Raw genomic sequence first — 21,327 nt, 5'->3', positions numbered from 1 at the left:
TTTCTTTGAAACAGAACTTAATATATTATCAGTAATGTAGAACCCATATTTCAGTATTAGCTGTGGTCTCCAGGGCTTTTTCCAACTCAGCTTTGTTTATGGTGAGAGGAAGTGATTTGGCCTATTTAAAACTTGATCCTCACTAAAGGAACAAATGATGGCAGCAATGAGTCTCCAAGAAGTCTGAATCTAGTTGCCCATGCCATTGAATTGGCCAGGGATGAAACTGATCAGAAGCTGTTTGGAGCAGCTACATCTAATGTAACAAAAAAAAAAGCCATATGGTATAATGTCACATCTTATCAATATTGAGCTTTAAATCATATCTGGCCTAACTCTACACTTAACCTTTGCAAACACTAGTGAGTGTCACCTTTCCTGGGGAACTGGCAATACTTGTACTTTTCCAAGAGTTTCAGGTTGTCATGGTAAGAAATCATAAGATGGATGGACTCTTAAGGATGAGGCTAATCTATCTTTCTCTGATCAAATAGGGAAGAGCTTGATTTTGCCTATGTGGGAAAGTACATCAGTTTGATGTCTCAGTTATAAGGTAATGAGAATTGTAATTTCCTATGTGCTAGAAACTGATATAAGCAGTTTAGACACTTGATACAATCACCACACAACAACCAAACATGCCATCTTATTTAGTTTCCTTACTTAATGTGTGGACTCTGAACAGGATGGGTGCAATAACCTGTTACTGTCTCCAGTCAGTGCTTTTACACAGAGAAACTAATTGGGATATGTGGCTAAATGGAATTCTTCTCAGATATAAGATTGCTGTTCAAGATACTTTATAAAACCTTGCAATCATGCTTTATTATTGATATCCCTGTGATAAAAATAGCAGGTGGTAAAAAAGGTATAGTTTTGTGGTAGCATGGACATCCGGTGATGGTGAGTAAATGCATGATAGCTTGTCTAAATGGGGTGTCACCGCTGGAGATCTGAGTTTGAATGGTATAAGTAAGTCATTTTGTCATTCCCATCTATTCCTGAGCCAGGAATAGAAGCACTGTTTGCTAAATAATCACAAATAGTGAGTCATAGGTCACATCAATGAGTCTTTTTTGGGCTGGGTTCTGTATTTCAAACAGAGTGGCAAACAGACACATTTTTCCTTCTCTGATAGACAGTGGTATCTAAGCTACAATTTTGTTCTCTCTAGGTACTGAGTTCCCTTTGTTTGAGCTTAGGCTGTTTCTATAGGGTGCAGTCTTAATTCCAGCCACTAGGTGGCACAGCAGAACTCTCATTACGTTTTCTATTTCTGGCACTTCAGTGACAAGTGTGATTTCTACAGCGTTTTTAACTTGGCAAAATATAACTAAAAAATAAAAATCAGAATAATAGTTCATCATAAAAGAAGAAAAACCACCCAATTTCATCAAAGTAATATCTCCTTACTAGTTTAGTACCTATGGTTAGGCCTTGGATAAAATGCAATCTGCAAGACACAGCATCCATTTTGTAAAAATTAAAAAAAATTACAATGAAAAATTTCATGTTTAAGCTGTTTCAAAACTCTGATCACCCCCAGGTTAAAGCAGATAACTTTATCAGTAAACCATAATTGACCAGAGCAAATTTTAGTTAAAAAAAAAAAAAGACTTAGATTCTACTTCCCTTAGGGGAAAATACTGGTGATTCAAGAGCTTTTGTAGGTGGAGAATAGGAAAGAACATTTAAATTTAGATCTCTAACAAATGTGTAAAGTCTAGTTCTGTAAAAATGGCCAAAGAAGTATCACTTTACACTTGAATTTTTTCCCCTCATTCTTCAGTACAGGATTTTGAAATTAGCACCTTGCACTTGAATAGCTCCCTTACTTGTCTTGCAATCTACCACTTGAGCTACATATCCAGCCTGGCATTTTGCTAATTTAATTAAGGATGGATCCTAACAGACTTTTCTGCCCAACCTTCATCCTCCAGATCTCAGCCTTCTGAGTAGGTAGGATTACAGGTGTGAGCCACCAGCATCCAGCAAAATTTAACTTTTGAGTCAAAATGAAACTTTCCCTCATTGCAAAGCTTTGATTTGAAATTTGATCCTATTGGGAAGTGGTGGAGCCCTTGGGAGGTGGGGGGGTGCTCATAATAGAAGCTGGACCATAGAGGACATATCTGTGAAAGGTATATTAGTACCTCAACTCCTGCATGTTGTCTTTTTGTTTTCTGATCCTCATAAGGTAAACAGCCTCTTCCACCACATGCTCCCAACAGGATACACTGTGGTGCCACAAGCCCAAAGAAACAGAGTGGAGTAAGCCTCTGAAACCAACAGGCAGAATAAACTTTTCCTCCTTTTGATTATATCAATCATATTATCCCAGTGATGAAAAGCTAACATACCCATTACCTACCACTATCTCTAGTTAGGTTCATAGACCATAATATACCAAGAATTACTGTGCTTACTCTCTGTCCATTGCTTAGAGCTCTAGTTTGCCTCTTCTGTAACAATCAGAATAGTGCTGGATGCCAGTGGCTTACTTCCTGTAATCCTAGCTACTCAGGAGGCTGAGATCTGAGGATCACAGTTTGAAGCCAAATTGGGCAATAAAGTCCATGAGACTCTTATCTACATTAAACCACTCAGAATAAGTCAGAAGTGGTTTAAGAGGTAGAACACTAGCTTTAAGCAAAAAGAAGCTCAAAAAGAAGCATCCAGGCCCTGAGTTCAAGCCCCAAGAGAGGCACACATACAAAAACATCAGGATAGTAACAAAACAGATGTTGGAAAAGTACTAGCTTTCTAGCTTTGAAAAGAAAATACAAGAGTTCATTTAAACAACAGAAATACTTTTTTCTCAGTTTTGGATACCTGAAGCCTGATAAAAGCCAGGTGTTGTCAGATTATTATTTTCTGAGGTCTTTCTTGTAGGCTTGCTGAGAGCTACCTTCCCTGTGTCCTCAAATGATCTATCCTCTGTCCACAATTCCCTTGCAAGTCTCTGTGTATCCATATTTCCTGTTCTTACGAGGACCCCAGTCTCTGGGTCAGGACCAAACATACAGGTTAAAATAAGTTTTAACTTAATCACCTCTTTAAAAGGCCTGTCTTCAAATATAGTCATATGTTAGGGGTATAAAATTAGTCACTTGAATTTTGGAGGCAGTGGAGATAATTCAGGTTCTAGCAATTGAGTTTTGTGAGAGTTAATTCAAAGAAGGAAATGAGGTAGTTTGCAAAATGTAATATGTAGTATATATTCAAATAAACAAAAGCTGTTATTTTGTGCAAATATATGTATCTCTTTTAAAATTCAAGGTGAGTAAAAGTTTGATTCCTTGCATTTTACTTCATCCCATACTCAATTGAAAATGCTCAGTAGGCAAATGGAACTGGGGGTAAAGCAAGGTGCCAGCACTGTTGGAATTGAAGGATTACATGTGCTCTTCATCTGGTATCATCCTAATGGTAATTAGGATGCTATCATTGCTTACATTCCTTTTGCGAAAGCCTTACGATATCCATTATTCTACTAAGAGACACAAATTTCACAAGGCTGAATGGCAATGAATACGGAAACATTTGCACTACACATTTAGTTCTAATGTAAAATTAAAGCACACTTGTAGTACTAGGGTGAATTTCAGTGTAATATAAAATTAGAACAAAAGAAGCATGTGTTCAAAAACTAAAGCAGGTTTATTTAACTTAGTATTGTACTCATGCTAATAGCATCTATTTGATCTATAGTCACACCCAGATTTACAAAAGAGAAGAAAGTTCTAAAAATTTTGGCTAAAGTCCCAAAATATAAACTTGATAGCATTCTTTTTGGCATTTGTGAGCTTAGTAATTATGAAGCTCCTTGGTAACCCTATCTGCAAGGATACAAAATTCACCTTTCAACCTTCTATAGTAGTGCTGGACCTCTATCTGTTCCTATTTCTATCTTGCTTTTCAAAGATACAGAAGATTTGTTTCCAGGAGAATTCAAGATGGAGTTTGCAGTCATTGTTTTTGAATCTAGATAAGCTGGTAACTTCACGTGGCATGATGTTTTGTGTTGGAAAAAATGGTTTGTCCTATCTGTTTTCTCATTTCATAGCTGCCTAGGTAGCCTATCTTTCATGGACCCTTCTAGATTCTTCTTTGTTTACCACCCTACACTCTAGTTCCAAAGACTTCTTTCAATGAATGTCTATTTTTTCCACCTTTGTGAGCCTCCAGACCCTCTATCTCTTGACAATTCCCAAGTGCCCTTTTGGGCACTCACCCCTTCTTTGTGGACTCAGCTCCTGGGGTCCAAAGGTGGCTCACAGAGAGCTCAGATGACTGATTTAGAAGTAAGGCAAGCATCAATAAAGTCTATAAGACATAGGGTATGGGATTATCAACGCATTTCTTCCCTAGAAAATAATAAATGTGTATAAACTGTAAAGTCTGTCTCCCAAAAAATGATTTTTAAAAAGATTCCATACCTGCTTACTTTTTACTTCACTTGGCTTTGGAAAAAAACCCTCAACCTTCATTAAACAGAAATATAGATAAAATGGAGTCTTTCTGGGAAGGAATGCATCTTTAATGGAAATGTCAGGAAAGAATCTGTTTATATACACCGCTAGCAAGATGTGGAGATTGAACTTTTTTTCAATCAGATACTACTGACTTGATAGATTTTCAAAACCATATGTAAAAGTGAAGGCAGAATTGTAAACAGAAAAGCTGGAACTTACCCACAAAACTCTTTGACATTTAACTTACAGTATTTTTTTTCCTTTAGGAAGAAAACCTAATTGATATCACTTTTAATTTAGTTAGATAATAAGGCATAAAGAACTTTAGAACATTTTAAAACACTGTCAATATGCCCTAGTGGGTTTCGTATGTTTTTGATCAGAGCATGTAAGACAAACAATTTTATTGTGCCTAGGACACAAATAAATATGTATGTGTGTATTTAAAAATAAACAGCAGAAACACATTTTTGTCCTATCCTTTCTTACATGTGAGGTGCTGTTATATATTCACCACTTTATTTACTAGTTGTGACTCACTTAGATTCATTTACTTAGGCATCAGATGACCAGCTGTAGAATGCCAGTTATTTTTCTATACAGCCATGCCAAGCAATGAAGGACCCCCTTTCATAGCCTTCCTGAGAGGTCAGAAATTTTTTTGTACTTTTTTATTGTAAAAATGCTGTATAGAGAGGTTACAGTTACATGAGCAAGTAATGAGTGCATTTCCTACTGCTCATTGTTGCCTCCACCTTTGTTTTCCCCCTATTATCCACATTCTCCCCCCCCCCCCAGCCAAAGTTGTAAAGTTTGTTTTCAACATAGTGTCTTGTACGTCTCATTGTTACAATGGGTCAACCTGTATCCTTATTTAAGCATTTTGCTTTATCCCTTCCCCTCCTGAATTAGAGAAGTGTACATACAAGATGCAGGGCACTGACATCAAATACAGTGAAAATAGGGGTTCTATCGTGGGGGAGGAACATAAAAGGAAACAAAAAAATCACATGGTACATTATGAATACATTAGAAACAATAGCAAGAAAGAAAAAAAGATAAAGAAAAGCAAATCAAAACAACATTGAGATTCCACCTCACCCCAGTAAGAATGGCTATAATCAAGAAATCTAATAACAGTAGATGCTAGAGGGGATGTGGCCAGAAGGGAACCCTAGTGCATTGTTGGTGGGAGTGTAAACTTGTTCAACCACTTTGGAAAGCAGTATGGAGGTTCCTCAAAAGAATATACATAGAGCACCCCTATAATCCAGCAATCCCATTTGTGGGCATTTACCCAAACTATCACCAACAAGGCCATACTAAGGCTACCAGCACAACTATGTTTATCGCAGCATTATTTGCCATAGCTAAGATATGGAACCAACCCAGATGCCCCTCAGTAAATGAATGGATCAAGAAAATGTGGTATATATATATATATATATATATACACACACACACACACACACACACACACACACACACACACACACAATGGAATTTTATGCCTCCATCAGAATGACATCACCTCATTTGTTAGGAAATGGAAAGACTCAGAAATTTTTTTTTGCAGGCCATTCCATGATGAATCTACTCTCTCAGGCTCCATGTTGAGAGAAACCCTGCACTAGAAATTGGAGATTACTCTCCTATAATCTCCAAGAATGGACACTACTATGCCCAGCTTGCTCTTTGAAGTAGGATCTCGCTAATTGTTTTGCTCCAGCTGGTCACAATCCTCAACCACAATCCTGTTATCTCAGCTCCCAAGGAGCTGTGATTCCAGACATGAGCCCTCCACAATTGTGTATTTATAAGGTCCTCGTTTCTTCATGCCTTCTAAGTTCTTTTCTGTCTACATTGGATTGGTCACGTCAAGTACCATGACTTAAAATACATCAATGTGCTGATGGGTCCAAATTTATTGTTTAAGCGTGAACCTCTTCTTGGAACACAAATTTATGAATCAAACTGTCTACTTCCATGTGGAAGTTTAACAGTTACTGCAACTTAACATCTGTCTTAATCAGTTTGAACAGCTCTAATAACATATCATAGATGAATAGAAATGTGTTTCTTATAGTGTTGACAGCTGAGGAGTCCAACATCAAGGTGCTAGTATGTTTGGTGTTTTTGTGTGGGCTGCTCTATTTTCTAAGATAGGCTTTGGAATGGAGGCATTTTGTGTACCTTATATGACTAGAAAAATTGTATTAACTTGGGGCTGCTTTTACAGAGGTGCTAATCACACTCATGAGGGCAACATCTCCATGACTTAAATCACCTAAAAGGCATACCTGCTTCATATTGTTGCTTCCGGGATTGAAGCTCTACATGGGTTTTGAAGAGATGACCATCTCCTTCACTCTTTTCTTTTTTATACCATTGTAATTCATCCCCAATTCCTTAGGCTCCAATTCCCAGCATCATTCTTGTCTCCCCCCCCCACACCTCCCTTTCCATGATCAAAGAGGGAAAACTGTAGGCCCTCCCCTGGCACACACTCAATATTAGCGTCCTTCTCACTGATTCTGCCCCTGCGACCCTGGGTCTTGTCACCATCATCTTTTCTGAAGACAGTCATGCTACCTTCCTTTTTGCATCTCTGACTCAACATATGTCATTCTTAAGGTGCACTGTCAAGCCATTGAGAAAGATAATCCTCTTCAAATTGGTCTCAAATAAAACGTTTTCTCCTCAAGGTCTTCAGTATCTTTGTATCTTGGAAAACCATTCAGTCCGAAGTTACACTTTAGCCTCTAAGCTCTTCCATGAGCATGATCTCTTGTGCAGCCTCCCTTGGAATTATTTTCTCTGACTGCTCTTATTTTCATCACTCTTTTGGTCTTCTCAAAGTGTGTTCCTAGTTCAGAGCTCCATCCTGTTCACCTTTCTGTAACATCTCCCTATTCCTTTCTCTCCTCTCTGTGTCTGCACTGGTCACTCCTATGGCTTCTATGATCCTCTTTTCAGATGTATTTCATCAGAAAGACCCATTATGATCAGTGCCATCCGCATCCACCTCAGTCCCTTTAATTTTGTCTCATGGCATTATGGCTTCCTCATGTTATATATTATTTCTCTTTCTCATTTTTCTGGAATTTAAGCTCCATACATGTAAGTATATCAGCTGCCAAAATGGTGCCCCCAAACCTAATAAAAACTTAATAAATATTTGTGGAATGATTTAGTTGAATAGATGAATCAAAGAATGTCACACAGAACTAAATTTTAGGAAAGGAAAAGTTTTTCTTTGTGCCAGTCATAAGGCTTGAACTAAGGACCCAGGTGCTGTCTTTAAGCAATTTTTGCTCAAAGCTAGAGTTCTACCACTTGAGCCAAAGCCCCACTTCTGGCTTTTTGGTATTAAATAAAGATATGAGTCTTATACACATTCTTGTCCAAGGTGGCTTCGAACTGTCACCCTCAGATTTCAGCCTCCTGAGTAGCTAGGATTATAGGTGTGAGCCCTTGGTGCCTGGTAGCAAGGAAAATGTTTATGCATCATAATCCATAAAGGAAATAGTAAAATTAAAATCATTCAAAAGTTAAAATCATATTTGTTCTTTTTCCTAAGAAAAAGTCACTAAACCTAAATTTAGCTTTTTAAAGGTCTAAGTGCAAAATACCGGAACAAATATATGATTAGGCACAATTCTCTGATTGTCAGGCCAATCCAGAGCTAATTTGAGGCTTGATTCATCATTCATTGCTGGAGCACATTCGTAAATGCAAGGTGGTACACATACTAGCAAAGATAGAGAGCTGTAGAGTTTAATTATATTTAAATTAATGCAAGAAGAATCTGAAGAACTCTTCTTCGTTGACACCAATTAGAAGAAAAGGCTTCTAAAGAGTAAGTCATCTGTTGAGGAGAGACCTGTAATGTATTTGGCTCTCACAAATTTTCTAGGTTATTTTGACTTTGCTAAAACATAAGGCAAAAAATCATAAGTCTTGGGAGAGATTTTTCAGATAAATTGATCTTAATTTCTAGTACTGTTAAAATACTTGCCTTGAATAAGTCGACCTTGTTGAGGATGCTGAAGTTCATATCAATGGCGATAGACAACTGCATTGTGGTTGGCAGGGACTCAAGAAAGCCAGACTCATCTTCGTGAAGATAAATATGGGTACCCCAAAAGAAAAATAATTAGGGAAATAACTTACCAAAGTGTAAGTAGAAAATATGAAAAATGGAAGAAATAAAACACACATGTAATAAAACAATCAGATTCTATGGTTTCATGACATCTATTGGATCGACATAACTAGCACAATTGTACTACTGTGTATTTATATGAAAGAAAAAAAGTATTTTTTTAAAACTCTGGGCAACATACTAAATAATTCCAGAGTCTTTGCTTGCTGAAACTTTAGATAGGGAACTTAATGATTGGAGGACAAAGCCTAGTGAACAAACAAGGGTAGGAAATAGGATCTAATTTTTATTTTCTGTGTTTCTTGTCTCCAGCCCTAACTTGCTAGGGATGGCTAGTAATAAGGAGCAGCAGGTGGTGTGTGAAGGCTTTCAGAGCTCTGTCATGCACATTATCTTATTTGACTCTGTGACATCCCTAAGGGTAAGCGTTCTTATGGCTACTTTGCAGACAGAAGGAAAACAAAAAAGAACTAAAACCCAGAGAGGCTGTAAGTGACTTGCTGGATTGCACATAATTAGTAGGTGGCTCAGCTGGGAACAGAATCTAAGGCAGAAATGTACTAAGTGAGTAAATTCAAATTATTGTTACTTAGTTGCTTATTAACTCAATAAAGAATCTGAATACATTACAGATTTTGTTTTATATTAAAGATTTTTATATGTGAATTAAACAAGGGGCCTTCAGACTGATAAAAAGTTTCATAAACAAAACTGCCTCTGCTTAATGTCTAGTATACCCAGGGTTTATGAGAGCTGATTAATTTTTATGTTTCCTTATATCTATTTAGAAAAGAGAAAAACCACTCTGTTAAATCCCTATTTTAATTCCAATAGAGACTGGATATATAAGCATAAAAGCATAGGGCTGTATTATTCTAGTTACTTCCTAGGTTGGACTAGCTACAACTGATCAAGGGACAAATGTCAAGGCAGCACTTTTGTTGCTTTGGAGGATTTGTCCCCACTTGAACTGCTCTCTGGGGTAGCTGTTCAAGAGAGAACTATGCTTAATCATAGTCATTTAGGGGGAGGTTCTAAGCATGAAATATATCTTATAAGTGAGTGACAGAAAGTTCCATTATAAATGACCAGTGGGTCCTTTCTACTTAAGAATATATGTCTGTTTCTTTTGTAAAATACTTTTATTGTAAAGGTGATATACAGATAGATTACAGTTATGTAAGTCAGGTATTGAGTACATTTCTTTTGGAACAGTGTCTGTCTCTGTCTCTGTCTCTGTTCCATGTCTGTCTCTGTCTCTGTTTCTGTCTCTCTCTTTAATGATACTTGATATTGAACTCAGGACCCCAGAAGTGTTAAGCAGGCATTCTGTCACTTAAGCCACTCTCCTGGCCCCTCTTAGGTATGTCTGTAACCTAAGAATCTTATTTTTGTCCTAGAGTCAGTAATTTTATTTAAATGTCTCATTGGCCCTAATTCCTATTTTTATAGCCTACATTAAATGTTGTATTTAATTATTAACTAGCATATTATCTTCAATTCTCTTCATATCTTTTAATATAAAATATTTTAACTCCAGCATTGTGCCATAACTTGTAGACACTATTAATTAGAACCAACTCTGCCCTGCACTAGAAGAGTGTGGCCTGAGTGTTCTTTCACGGGAAAGGGTGGGGGGGCTTGCAGGAAGAGGAAGGGTTTGGAGAACAGGTGCACATCTGGATTACAGTGGGCTAGTTGGTGGTTCTGTACCTTTGATCAAATTTCTTAGGAGCCTCTGCTGTTTCCTTGTCTCTTAAAATGTGCCTAAATTTTCAGATTAAAAAGATTATTTTTTAGCTAGGCACCGGTGGCTCATGCCTATAATCATAGCTATTCAGGAGGCTGAGATCTGAGGATCATGGTTCAAAGCCACTTGGGCAGGAAAGTCCGTGAGACTCTTATCTCCAATTAACCACCAGAAAATCGGAAGTGGCACTGTGGCTCAAGTGGTAGTGAGTTCACCTTGAGCTGAAGAGCTCAGGGGCAATGCCCAGGCCCAGAGATCAAGCCCCACGACCGACAATAAGTGACTGAATAAGTGTTTTCTCTTTCAAGAATTATCTATTCCAACAAAATATAACTCATCATTTAAGAAAACATTTCCCATGGTATTAAGCTAATATCTTAATGACCATTTAATTATTTTGATTTTTAATTCATTTTCTTTTTTACTTCACATAATTTTTTTATATGATTAGGTTTACAAGAATTTAATCAATAATCTATCATACATACCTAATATTCTTTGAGAATCCCACGTGTATTCAAACCAAGTTCGAACACGATTCTGCACCCTTTGAGGAATGGAATAATTGTTCATGTAGGCAATGGTATGATCCATACAGACACGGAAGTTGTTCTGACTGGCTGTTGATGCTCCAATTATATCTCTCATCTAAAATCACAAATATGGTCACTCTGAATCCAGCAGAGGAATTGAAAGTTACTAAATTTGCAGTTGAATTAAGTGTTTTTACTTATCCTTTTATTATTATTACTATTATTATCTTTAGGTAGCTGTACAAAAGAGTTTCAATTCAACATGTCCATTTGAATACAATGTATCTTGATCAGTGTCATCCTTCCCATCATCTTTTCCCATCTCTTCCAATTCCAACTTTACAAGTTGCCTGCTTCCATTTTCACATACATACATTGAATATTATGACTGTTTTCTCCAAACTTTCTCTCTTCATTCACCTGCCTCTCCAACTGACTTGCACTAGTAAGACAAATTCCAGCTTCTAATTCCTTAGCTTCCTGATTTTTAACATACTGCTATTGGATCCTCATGTCATACCCTTTCCATAAAATATTGGGTAACAATAAGACTTGTCATATCACCATACTTGTGAGGACTCAGTCATATAGTATAGGTGACTACACACACATGTATATCACAGAGGAAATTGTTAGTTGATATTTAGAAACCAATATAGCCTGTGCATATTTGAGAAACGTGTAACAAAAGATGAGGAGGAACTAGCTAGTTCATTTTGGTGAATCTCACACTGCAAGCATTCCTCCCAGATTACCCAATGTGGTGTACTACACAGACTCACTTCATCACGAAATTGCCACCTCTGTGTTTCTCTTTGTGTTGTTTAGACAGATGAAATCAAATCTCATCATGCTTAAGGCACAACATTCAGCAGAAGCTGAAGTGTGCTGAAATTACTGAAGCATCTTCTACTGCTGTGACAATACTTAAGAAACTGTCAGGTTTAGTTCTTGGATGTTTATAACTCAGCCATAAAAACCCACTCTAGGTTAAAAGCTCATCTTTAAGGTCTCAGCACAAAAAAGATATATTGCTTAACTCTTCCTCTCACATAGAGAGAAGAAAGTGGTTGTAAATTTGCTTTGAGTGTGGGTTTATAATAGGAACAAAGCCAGAGCCTCACTTTCATGCCAAGTTTGCTCATTCATCTAGTAGCTATGGAGCCTTTCTGCTTATGAAGAAAATCCCAACCATATGTTTTTTTTTGAGTCTTGCTCAAATAATGACTTATATTGTAATGTCCTTCTAAATTTCCATTTTTAAAGCATTAATAAGTTCTCTCTTTCAAAATTATCTTCTGAACAGCTATGTAGACAATCCCACTGTATCTATCTTTCTGAAAACCTTTTTCCACAATCAAAAGAGATTGTTACTCCTAACTGGTACCTAACTATATATATCCAGTCATCTAAGGCAGGGAGACTTAGAATACTGTGGGTTGGCTTGGGAGACTTAATAGAGCATTAGTTGGAGACAAAAGACAAGAACACATTCATATTTGGTTTTGAAAGCCCAAGGGTTTTTGTAGCAATAATCAGACTAATGTATGTGTTATCTATCAGCAATCTTGAGTTGTGTTGGTGTAGGAATTGAGACTTATGTCTTAGCGCAATCTAAAGAATATGGGGGTATGAGCAATGAGCAATCAGATTCTATGAGTTGAAATAGAGAAACAAATATTTCAGTTAAAAAATTTGCAGTTAAAAAGTGATTAGTTTTAGGATGCAGTCACTGGTACAAATACTTGAGGGAATTTTAGTAAGGAACAAAATATTTTCCAAATGAAATTTTCTTTACACCTTCTTTTTCCAGTCCATTAACTTGTTTAGGGTGGAACTACCACATCCTGTTTATCTACATTTTCCATATTTCCCTTTTTTGAATTGTATGGGTGTATATCTGAAGACCTTTTGCCTATCTGATGGTTATATAATTCCTAGAGATAGTGATGAATATTCCACGGAAGGTCATCTACATACAAACAAATCCAGGAGCTGATATTCCCAGTTTCCTTCTTTATAGGGTCTTCAAATGGACTCCACATTCAGGCCATTATCTCTCTATACCCAGTGCCAAGAATGATAGAAATTGAAATAGTCCTACAATCAAAGCTTCTTGAAATGACTCACATTAGCTAGCCATAATCCTGCTTCTCTTTCCTTACCTACCCCTGTCCTGAAGCTTCCCTAGTTGATCCAGTTCCTCTCACTCCTCATAGAATGATGTGCTCCTCCTCTTGGGACCTATGAGTGTAACAAACTTACTTTTTCATTGGAATTGTATCTCAATTTGTTTCTTTCTCTGAAAGTCGTAATGAACTTTGCTGACAGGTTTTCTGATAGATTTAATGGTTAAGAAATGAAAAGACAATGTTGATTTAAGCATGTTGTCTTTACTGTCATTAAAGTACATGAAAGATAGTAGGGACAAAGTAGGAAAAGGAAGTGGAGGAGAAGAAAGAAGAAAAGGAAGAAGAAAAGGCAAAGAGGAGGGATGGGGCAAGAAAGAAGAACCATCAGGCAAAATTTAATTATTTTCTCATAAAATTTACAAGTACTTTCTAGTTTTCAAAAATGAAAACCTTAGGGATTCATATTCAACTCACCTGGCCAATCAAGCTGGAGAACACGAACACGCCACAAAAAAAATTCAAGAGTTGAAAAATAATTTCAAATGATGTTTGTGGTTCTGGAAGGCCCCCAATGGTTATTAAACTTCGAACTGCCCAATAAAAACATCTCAGATACCTGTGAAAATAAAACAAAATACATATTTTCTTTTTTATTTCATTGAATATTTTCTTTTTTAGGTTATGAGATATCATTTTGTTTGGGAGCATCGATAACTACTAAATTATAACAACTTTCTTATTAATCAAGGAGTTTTCTAATGTAAACTTCTTAATAAACATTGTGAAATGACTAAGCAATTCAACCCCAGGAAAGTTTTAGTCTACTTCCCCCCAAATTTAGTAGTCTAAAACAATCATTTTATTATGTTCATATTTCATGAATGAAGGGTTTATGAAAGGTTGCTCAGAGATGACTTGTCTATGTTCTGTAATGGTCCTTAGCTGGAGAGGCTAAGGTTGGAGATTTCTTAAAGATGTAATCTGAGGTCATGATTCTTATTGTCGGACGGGTTGCTCTATTCTTCTGTATAGTAGAATATAATTGGAATGCCCAAGGTAGCCTCTTCCCTTACAGATCTAAATCTGGGTTGGGATGGTAGGGAAATCTGAGGCTGGTGATTACTCTCTACCTTTTGCTTCCAAGTGTGAGTAGTTTGGGTTTCCTCACAACATGGCTGCCTCATAGGAACTAGACTTCTTCTTTTTTTTTTTTTTTGTACGCCAACACTTAATTCCCCACAGACGAAAATTAGAAATAGTTCATGACTGTCAACAAATGAATGAACAGCATGGCACATGCATACAATGGAATATCACTCAGTCATAAAATGCATTTTGACATGGGCTTCCACATGGGTGCACATGCTAAGTGAAGACAGACAGGCCAAATATTTTATGGTTCCACTTATATGAGGTATCTAGAATGGGGGGAAATCAAACAGAAAGCAGAACTATAGTTACCACAGGCTGGAGGAGGAGAGAATAGGCACAGAGTTAATTTCAGTGATGTGGCAACGTTCTGAGTACACATAATACAACACTGTGCTCCTATTTAAATGTCACTGTACTTACAAATATTATGTATATCTTATAATTTAAAAAATCCCAATGATCACAGTTAGCACTGAGTTAGTGCTCACAGTGCCCACATGGGTTTGTTTTCCACTTCATGTGGGCATTGCTAGAGTAGGCAGGCAGGCAGTCCAACACAACCAGGAGCAAATCTAAGCACAACTTCCAGACCAACCAGACATCACATAGTCCTTATGAAGGGCAGCTTCAGAAAACTTGAAACTCATTAAAAACCATATACATTTTCTTTTCTAATTAAAAACAATTTTTTTTTGAGTTTTGAGGGAGGGCAAGTCAGGCTACCCTCAAACTCAGTTCCTACTTTTGCCACCCAAGTTCTGGGTGGGATTGCAGGTATGTGCTACCATGCCCTGCCTCTACTTTACTTACAAGCATAATCAATACTGAACATTTTTTCAAAAAGTCTTCTTGTACAGAATTTGATATATTGAAAATAAGTTGGTTGTGGGAAGGTTTCTGATGACCAGGATCAAGATACAGTAGCCCTAAAGGTTAGGAGTTTGTATCCAGCATCCTCAAAACTAAAACATAGCATGGCCTACTTTCAAAGTGGGTATGTATTTTACCATGTCCTTCAATCCATAACACATTTCACTGGGAAAAGATGGTGCTGACTCTGCATAAGTCTTCTCATATACATCATTCACGTTAGGGGAGATGAGGGGCTAGTAGAAAATATGCATTTCTGTAGTATACCTGGTATGAAAAGTAGACCTCTACAACTTAATCTTAAAAGGAATAAGTTCCAGGAGCTTTTTATTGTTTCATCAACTGTACACATATAACCAGGTAGAGAAGTCCCCAATTTATGATCATGTCTCACTGTTATCTGCCCTTTGGTCCTTCATCTTCTAAGCACTTTTCTTTTAATGATATCAGACATTCATTCTGATCACAATGCAATCCAAGTGTGTATAAATAAACGCAGCGTCGTTTATCCGCCTCCCATGTTCCTTTAAATAGAAAATAGTGCTCAATGTCTCTTCACGGCCTCTTTGGCCACAGTTGTCCCACCTATAGTTGTAAAAACAGATTGTATGTAACTTCATCTGAAATCCTTCTTGAACTACAGCTCATTTGGTTAAAGAAATACTGGGAAAGAAATCTATTGATATTGTTGATAGTCTCCAAAAGGTGAGGACGGCAACTGGCTTGCAGGCAACTGGGAGGGGTCTTCAGCGAACTGAGGACCATTGGGAAACTGTGCAGAGGCAAATCTTGTCAACAAGATACCAGCTCCTTCAATGAAAGCGAGGAGAATGCCTCCCATTGCTGCTGACCCAACCATGGCCACCGGTCCGTTTCTGGCGGCAAGGATGGCTCCCGTTAAGGCACCACTAGTGATGAGTTCCAGGGATCTTCTTTTCCTCTGACTTGAACCATACTACAGTCAATCATGGAGAACAGACCACCTCAAATGGCAAAGCTACCTCCCAACTGGGGAGCCCTGGTTTTAATAGCTGTCAAATTCCCTCGTAGTCTGTGGTTCACTCCCACAGGAGAATTTCGAAAACCTTTGATGGCTTGGAAGATGCCACCACCTATGGTACCCATTGTAAAGACTCCACCACAGTCATCCACAATTCTCCAAGGGCACAGCTCTCAGGCATACTCCTCCATCTTGACTGGAACTAGACTTCTTATTTGGCAGCTGCTTGCCCCAGAACGTAGCAGCCAATGAAATAGTAAAATATTTTGTACAACCCAGAAATCCTATAGCAACTTAATTTCTTATTATGCTTTATTTGCAAACTAAATCATTTAGGCCTGTTCTCTCTCCACTGAGAAATAGCAAAAAATTTGAAGCCATTTTTAAACTGTCCAACAAGTAAGTTTGAAGGAATATTAGAGAGATTAAGTATATTTATGCTGATTGGAAACCTTTTATAGTTTGAATTTAATTGTTTTTGGTAATTGCAAATAGGACAGATAAATACCTTCCTATGTTATCTACCCACATTTTATTATATTATTGAATATGAAAACCACGGTGGAAACAGCAGTGAACTACATGAGAAACATCTTAATAGAAAAATTAATGTTGAGTACAATAGATAATTTATTTAGAACTTTAGTACTGAAGTAAGCCAAATATTCATAGAGATATACAGGATAAAGATTCAATACTTTATTTGGACAATTGCAAAATGAAGAGGCTGATGCAACTGTAACTCAGAGAAGAACAGAAAAGAGTATGATAAAGATTAGAAAAGCACATTAATTTGTCTGTATTTTGTTGTAGAGTTCATGTAGTTCATAGTGATCTAGGAATAAAAGTTAATATTAAAACCTTGCTGTGGAATTACAATTATATATTTTGTTTTTTGTGCATTATTAGGTATTCCATTTGTTAAGCTTCATGTAATTCCGAGACATCTCGGACAAGTGTTCTCTAAACAAAGGAGGAGGCTGCAATGCTTGATAAGAAATGTATGCATTATCCTGCCCATGTAATTGTAACCCCTCTGTACAGTATGTTCACAAAAAAATTAAATTAAAAAGCCTTAAAAAATGATCCCATATGTAAGGAACGGCTTCAGATATTTTAGACTCACTTGCATTTAATAGGTCTGTATTATCAATTTTAGTGTCCATGGTAGACACAGAAATATAGCAAATTTTACAGAAACTTGGCCTGGTTGGGCTTTTATTTGTTTATTCTAGTGAGTGTTATTATTATACATTAGTTTTTGAGAAAGGATGATCTATTCTTTCTGGAATGGTGTATATTTTTATGATCTTCAAGTATTGAGAGGTTGAGGTTTTCAACTAATGAAGCAAACTGAATCAACATTTAAATATAAACAGATATAGAAAGAAATGACACCTTCTAAAATCCAACACCTTTTAAAGGACATGGGAAAATTTAAAAAATCTGGTGGTTATAAGAACAGAAAAGAGGAGTCTGGAGAAAGAGGTGGAGGAGAAGCTGGGGGCTAAACAAACTCTTGTGTAGAAACCAGTTTTAGTGTTCCAGTGAAAAGTCCAAGGCTAGAGAGTCACACCATGTGTACATAGTACAGAGAGTTTGGCCAGAGAGGAAAAATTCAGGCAGCTTGGTTAAAGAGACAGATTCAAACACTCACTGGTGTCCGCAGTGGTGGTAGTGGCATCCGCCACATCAACAAAGAGAGCCCCAGAAAAGGCGCAAGAGGTGGTGGAGAGAAGATTCTACTCACCACCAGCAAGGACTGACAAGGAGCAGAAATCTTCCTGCTGACCATAGATAGTCACAGACCATGGATGGCCTGAAACCAAGGGAAAGGCTTAAGTACCACACAAGACATCTCAGTCCTTCTCATGGAGCAACTGTGGGAAGGTAGCCCCTCCCGCACCACTGGAGAAGAACGCTATCTTTGATAGTTACAATGACTGGCCCCTGAACAACTAGCTCATAATTCAGGCCTGGGAAGAAGAAGACAATAGGAGCCATTCAACTGGTCAAAGGAACCAGAACTGCAGGGTTCAGCTCTACCTCAGGAGAAAGTTGTGCTTCCCAGGCAGAGAAAGCTCTGCCCTTGGAAGAGTAACTTTCTTTACTGGGTAAACAGAGCCAGAGGCTGCCCCTCCCCACTGCAGCCTAGGCACCAGACCCAGTGCACTAGGGGTAAAAGAAACACAATTGAAACTCAGTAAACATAAATCCTGAGAATGGCTCCAGGCTGGGCTGCATGCGTGTCTCAGGAGCTAGCCCCTCAGGGAAAAGCTACTGATTGCTGACAGGTCTCAACAATACCCACAACCTAGCTCCATCACAGCAACTCCAAGCTAGAGGAAATAGCTATCTCCTTCTTTTGTGATACTCAAAGCAGATCACCCTCCCACTGAACTAGCCTGGGAGGAAGGTCATAAAGTCCCTGGTAAGGCAGAGCTTCTTTCTGCCTGCTTAAACAAACTGAAACCAATTAAGCCACAGGAAAACCAAACACCACAAGCAAACCAGAGACTCTACCAAGAGACTGGTTACGGACACAAGGGAGACACTAGACGCCCTCCCTGCAAAAAAATTGAAGAACGCTTTTTTTTCCTACCTAAATTTTAAAAACTAAAAAAAAAGTTTTTAATTTTTTCATCATTTTTATTTTATTTTTTAATCCTCGCTTTGCTCTTTTTGCTTTTGGTCCTTTTGTATTTTTGCTTCATTTAATCGCAGTTCTGTTCATCCCCAGATATATACCATCTTCGATTATTAGACCTTATCCTTCATTGTGCGCATGCTTAAGTCAGATATTCATAATTCACAAACTCTCAGCCTTAATTCCCTTAATTGTAGTATTATTTCTTACACTTATATAATTTTTTAAGGATTTCATTTCTTAATTTTATTTTTTCCTGTTTATTTATTGGAGATAGGAGTTTCACAGACTTTCCTGCCAGGGTTGGCTTTGAACTGTAATCCTCAGATCTCAGCCTCCTGAGTAGCTAGGATTACAGGCATGAGCCACCGGCACCGGGCTTTTCCTGTTTCTTTATCTGTCTTCTCTTTTCCTTCTATCCTTTATGATGAAAGCTCTGGAAAAACAAGGAATCCATGGAACATTCCTCAATATAATAAAGGATAGACAAACCTACAGCCAGCATTATACTTAATGGCAAAAAGCTAACACCATTTTCTCTAAATTCAGGAAAGAGACAGGATATCCACTCTCTCTACTTCTCTTCAATTAAGTATTAGAATGCCTACCTAGAACAATAAGACTAGTTAAAAATATAAAGGGGATCCAAATAGGGAAAGATGAAGTAAAACTCTCCCTCTTTGCAGATGACATGTTCTTGTATTTAAAGCATTCCATGAACTCCACTCCCAAATTCTGATTCTAATTTCCAATATTATTTTACATAGTTTATTTTGGTCACAGTTTCTGGACCTGTGCATCTCTATAAATTAAGGAAATTTATTAAATCTAATATTGTCCAAGAGTGAGGAGGGACTAGATTTTCTCCCTACACAGTCAATTCTATTATAAGAATTGGGAGTCCGGTCCCTTCCAAGGTTACTTCAGTGTTAACAGAAACAAATACACACTCTGACTTTTTTCATTTTCTTATTTACACATGTTAAAAATAACAGTAAAATGTAAAATTTTGACATTGACTTTCCAGATCTAAACTAAGAGCCTTGAACTTTTTAAAAATATTCAATTGTCTGCAATGTTAATTGGAAATTTTCTGCCCTTATGCTTTGTGGTTTATTTTTATTTTTTTTTCTCAGCCATGTCTTTTACCCAGACAGGCACACAACCAAAGATAGGATTTGTAATTTAATTAGAAGGCATCACATTGATTTTCTAGGATTAGCTTAATTAGTCAAGTGTGTCTATCTCTAATATCTACACCCCAGGCAGATGGAGTTTTACCAGGAGATTCTATCTGGCTGATTAAATACATAGACGACTACACACACACACACACACACACACACACACACTGAAATTATACATGTGTACACACAACTCCAAGTTAAAGCAATAAAGCAGAATTTTACATGAGAAATTTAAAGTGTAACATAGAAATTCTTCCTCTCTGAGTATCTAAAGAATGGAAAAACTCAGCAGCAAAAATAAGAAACAATCTGATTAAAAAGGGAGAAATAACATATATGGACATTTCTTTAAAGAAGATATGTAAATTCTGCAGAAGGATATGAAAATATGAAAAGCTCAATATCATTAATCATAGGGGAAATTGAAGTCAAAGCCACAAAGATAACATCATAGTTAGTAGGTCTATAATTAAAAGAATATTTTATCTTCCATGGTGGTATTCTAATTTGCATTCCCAGCAGCAATGTATGTACTTCTTCTTTATCTGCATCATTGACAGCATTTTTTTTTTCTCATTTTGATTACGGCCATACTAACTTGGGTGAGATGACATTTCATTGTGGTTTTGGTTTGCATTTCTATATTTATTAATGGCATTGCATACCTTCTCAGGTACTTGTTGGGTATTTATATGTCTTTTTTCTAGAAATATATTATAAGATCATTTGGTCATTAAACTGCTGTCAAAGAATGGAAGAGGGATTCCTTTAGCTTCCCAGTTTACACACACACACACACACACACACACACACACACACACACACAATCACAGGTTCTTGAAATAAGCTCATGAAATGGAAAAGAGAAATATTTCCTTCTCCCTATGCAGAAAATGAGAATTAAAGACTCAAAATGCCAGCTGTTATCGGTTGCTTTTATTCTTTGTGAGCTGGATGAATATATATATAGTCATAATGTCTAGCAACCTCCCACCATTAGAAAATATTTCTGAGTTGTCATGATGGTACTGCTTACTACTCTAAAATATGGAGGTACTTTTGACCTCCTTGAAACTTAGGTGCCACTTACTGTCAATCTTTAAAAAAATGTATTCATCTATGGATGAATAGTTGTGCTGTCTCATGTTTTTTGGTTATTATGAGCAGAGCTTCTACAAATTTTCTACTACAGATTTTTTACTCTGGCTGTATATTTTATATAATTATCTTGGGGCTGGGAAGGTGGCTCATGGTAGAGTGCTTGCCTTGCATGCCTGAGGCCCTGGGTTCGATTCCTCAGCACCACATAAGCAAAAGAAAAAAAGCCGGAAGTGGCACTGTGGCTCAAGTGGTAGAGCGCTAGCCTTGAGCTGAAGAGCTGAGGGACAGCGCCCAGGCCCAGAGTTCAGGCCCCAC

The 21,327-nt window shown here is 37.3% G+C and overlaps 1 protein-coding gene and 1 pseudogene across 1 annotated transcript in view; both read right to left on the bottom strand.

Annotated features, from left to right (window-relative positions):
- Cngb3 (cyclic nucleotide gated channel beta 3) overlaps positions 1 to 21,327 on the bottom strand; it is a 147,682-nt gene that overhangs the window by 41,960 nt on the left and 84,395 nt on the right. The window contains exons 14-16 of the mRNA XM_013012407.1: positions 13,530 to 13,671; positions 10,879 to 11,038; positions 8,494 to 8,591 (exon numbers count right to left, since the gene is read on the bottom strand). Of these exons, the coding sequence (XP_012867861.1) occupies positions 8,494 to 8,591; positions 10,879 to 11,038; positions 13,530 to 13,671 (400 nt within the window). The remainder of the gene's footprint in view (positions 1 to 8,493; positions 8,592 to 10,878; positions 11,039 to 13,529; positions 13,672 to 21,327) is intronic.
- LOC105982748 lies at positions 14,550 to 16,268 on the bottom strand (annotated as a pseudogene).

Source organism: Dipodomys ordii, unplaced genomic scaffold, assembly GCF_000151885.1.
Source record: "Dipodomys ordii isolate 6190 unplaced genomic scaffold, Dord_2.0 Scaffold17, whole genome shotgun sequence".
In the NCBI taxonomy this organism is placed as follows: domain Eukaryota; kingdom Metazoa; phylum Chordata; class Mammalia; order Rodentia; family Heteromyidae; genus Dipodomys; species Dipodomys ordii.
This window is presented reverse-complemented; position numbering and strand designations above follow the sequence as displayed.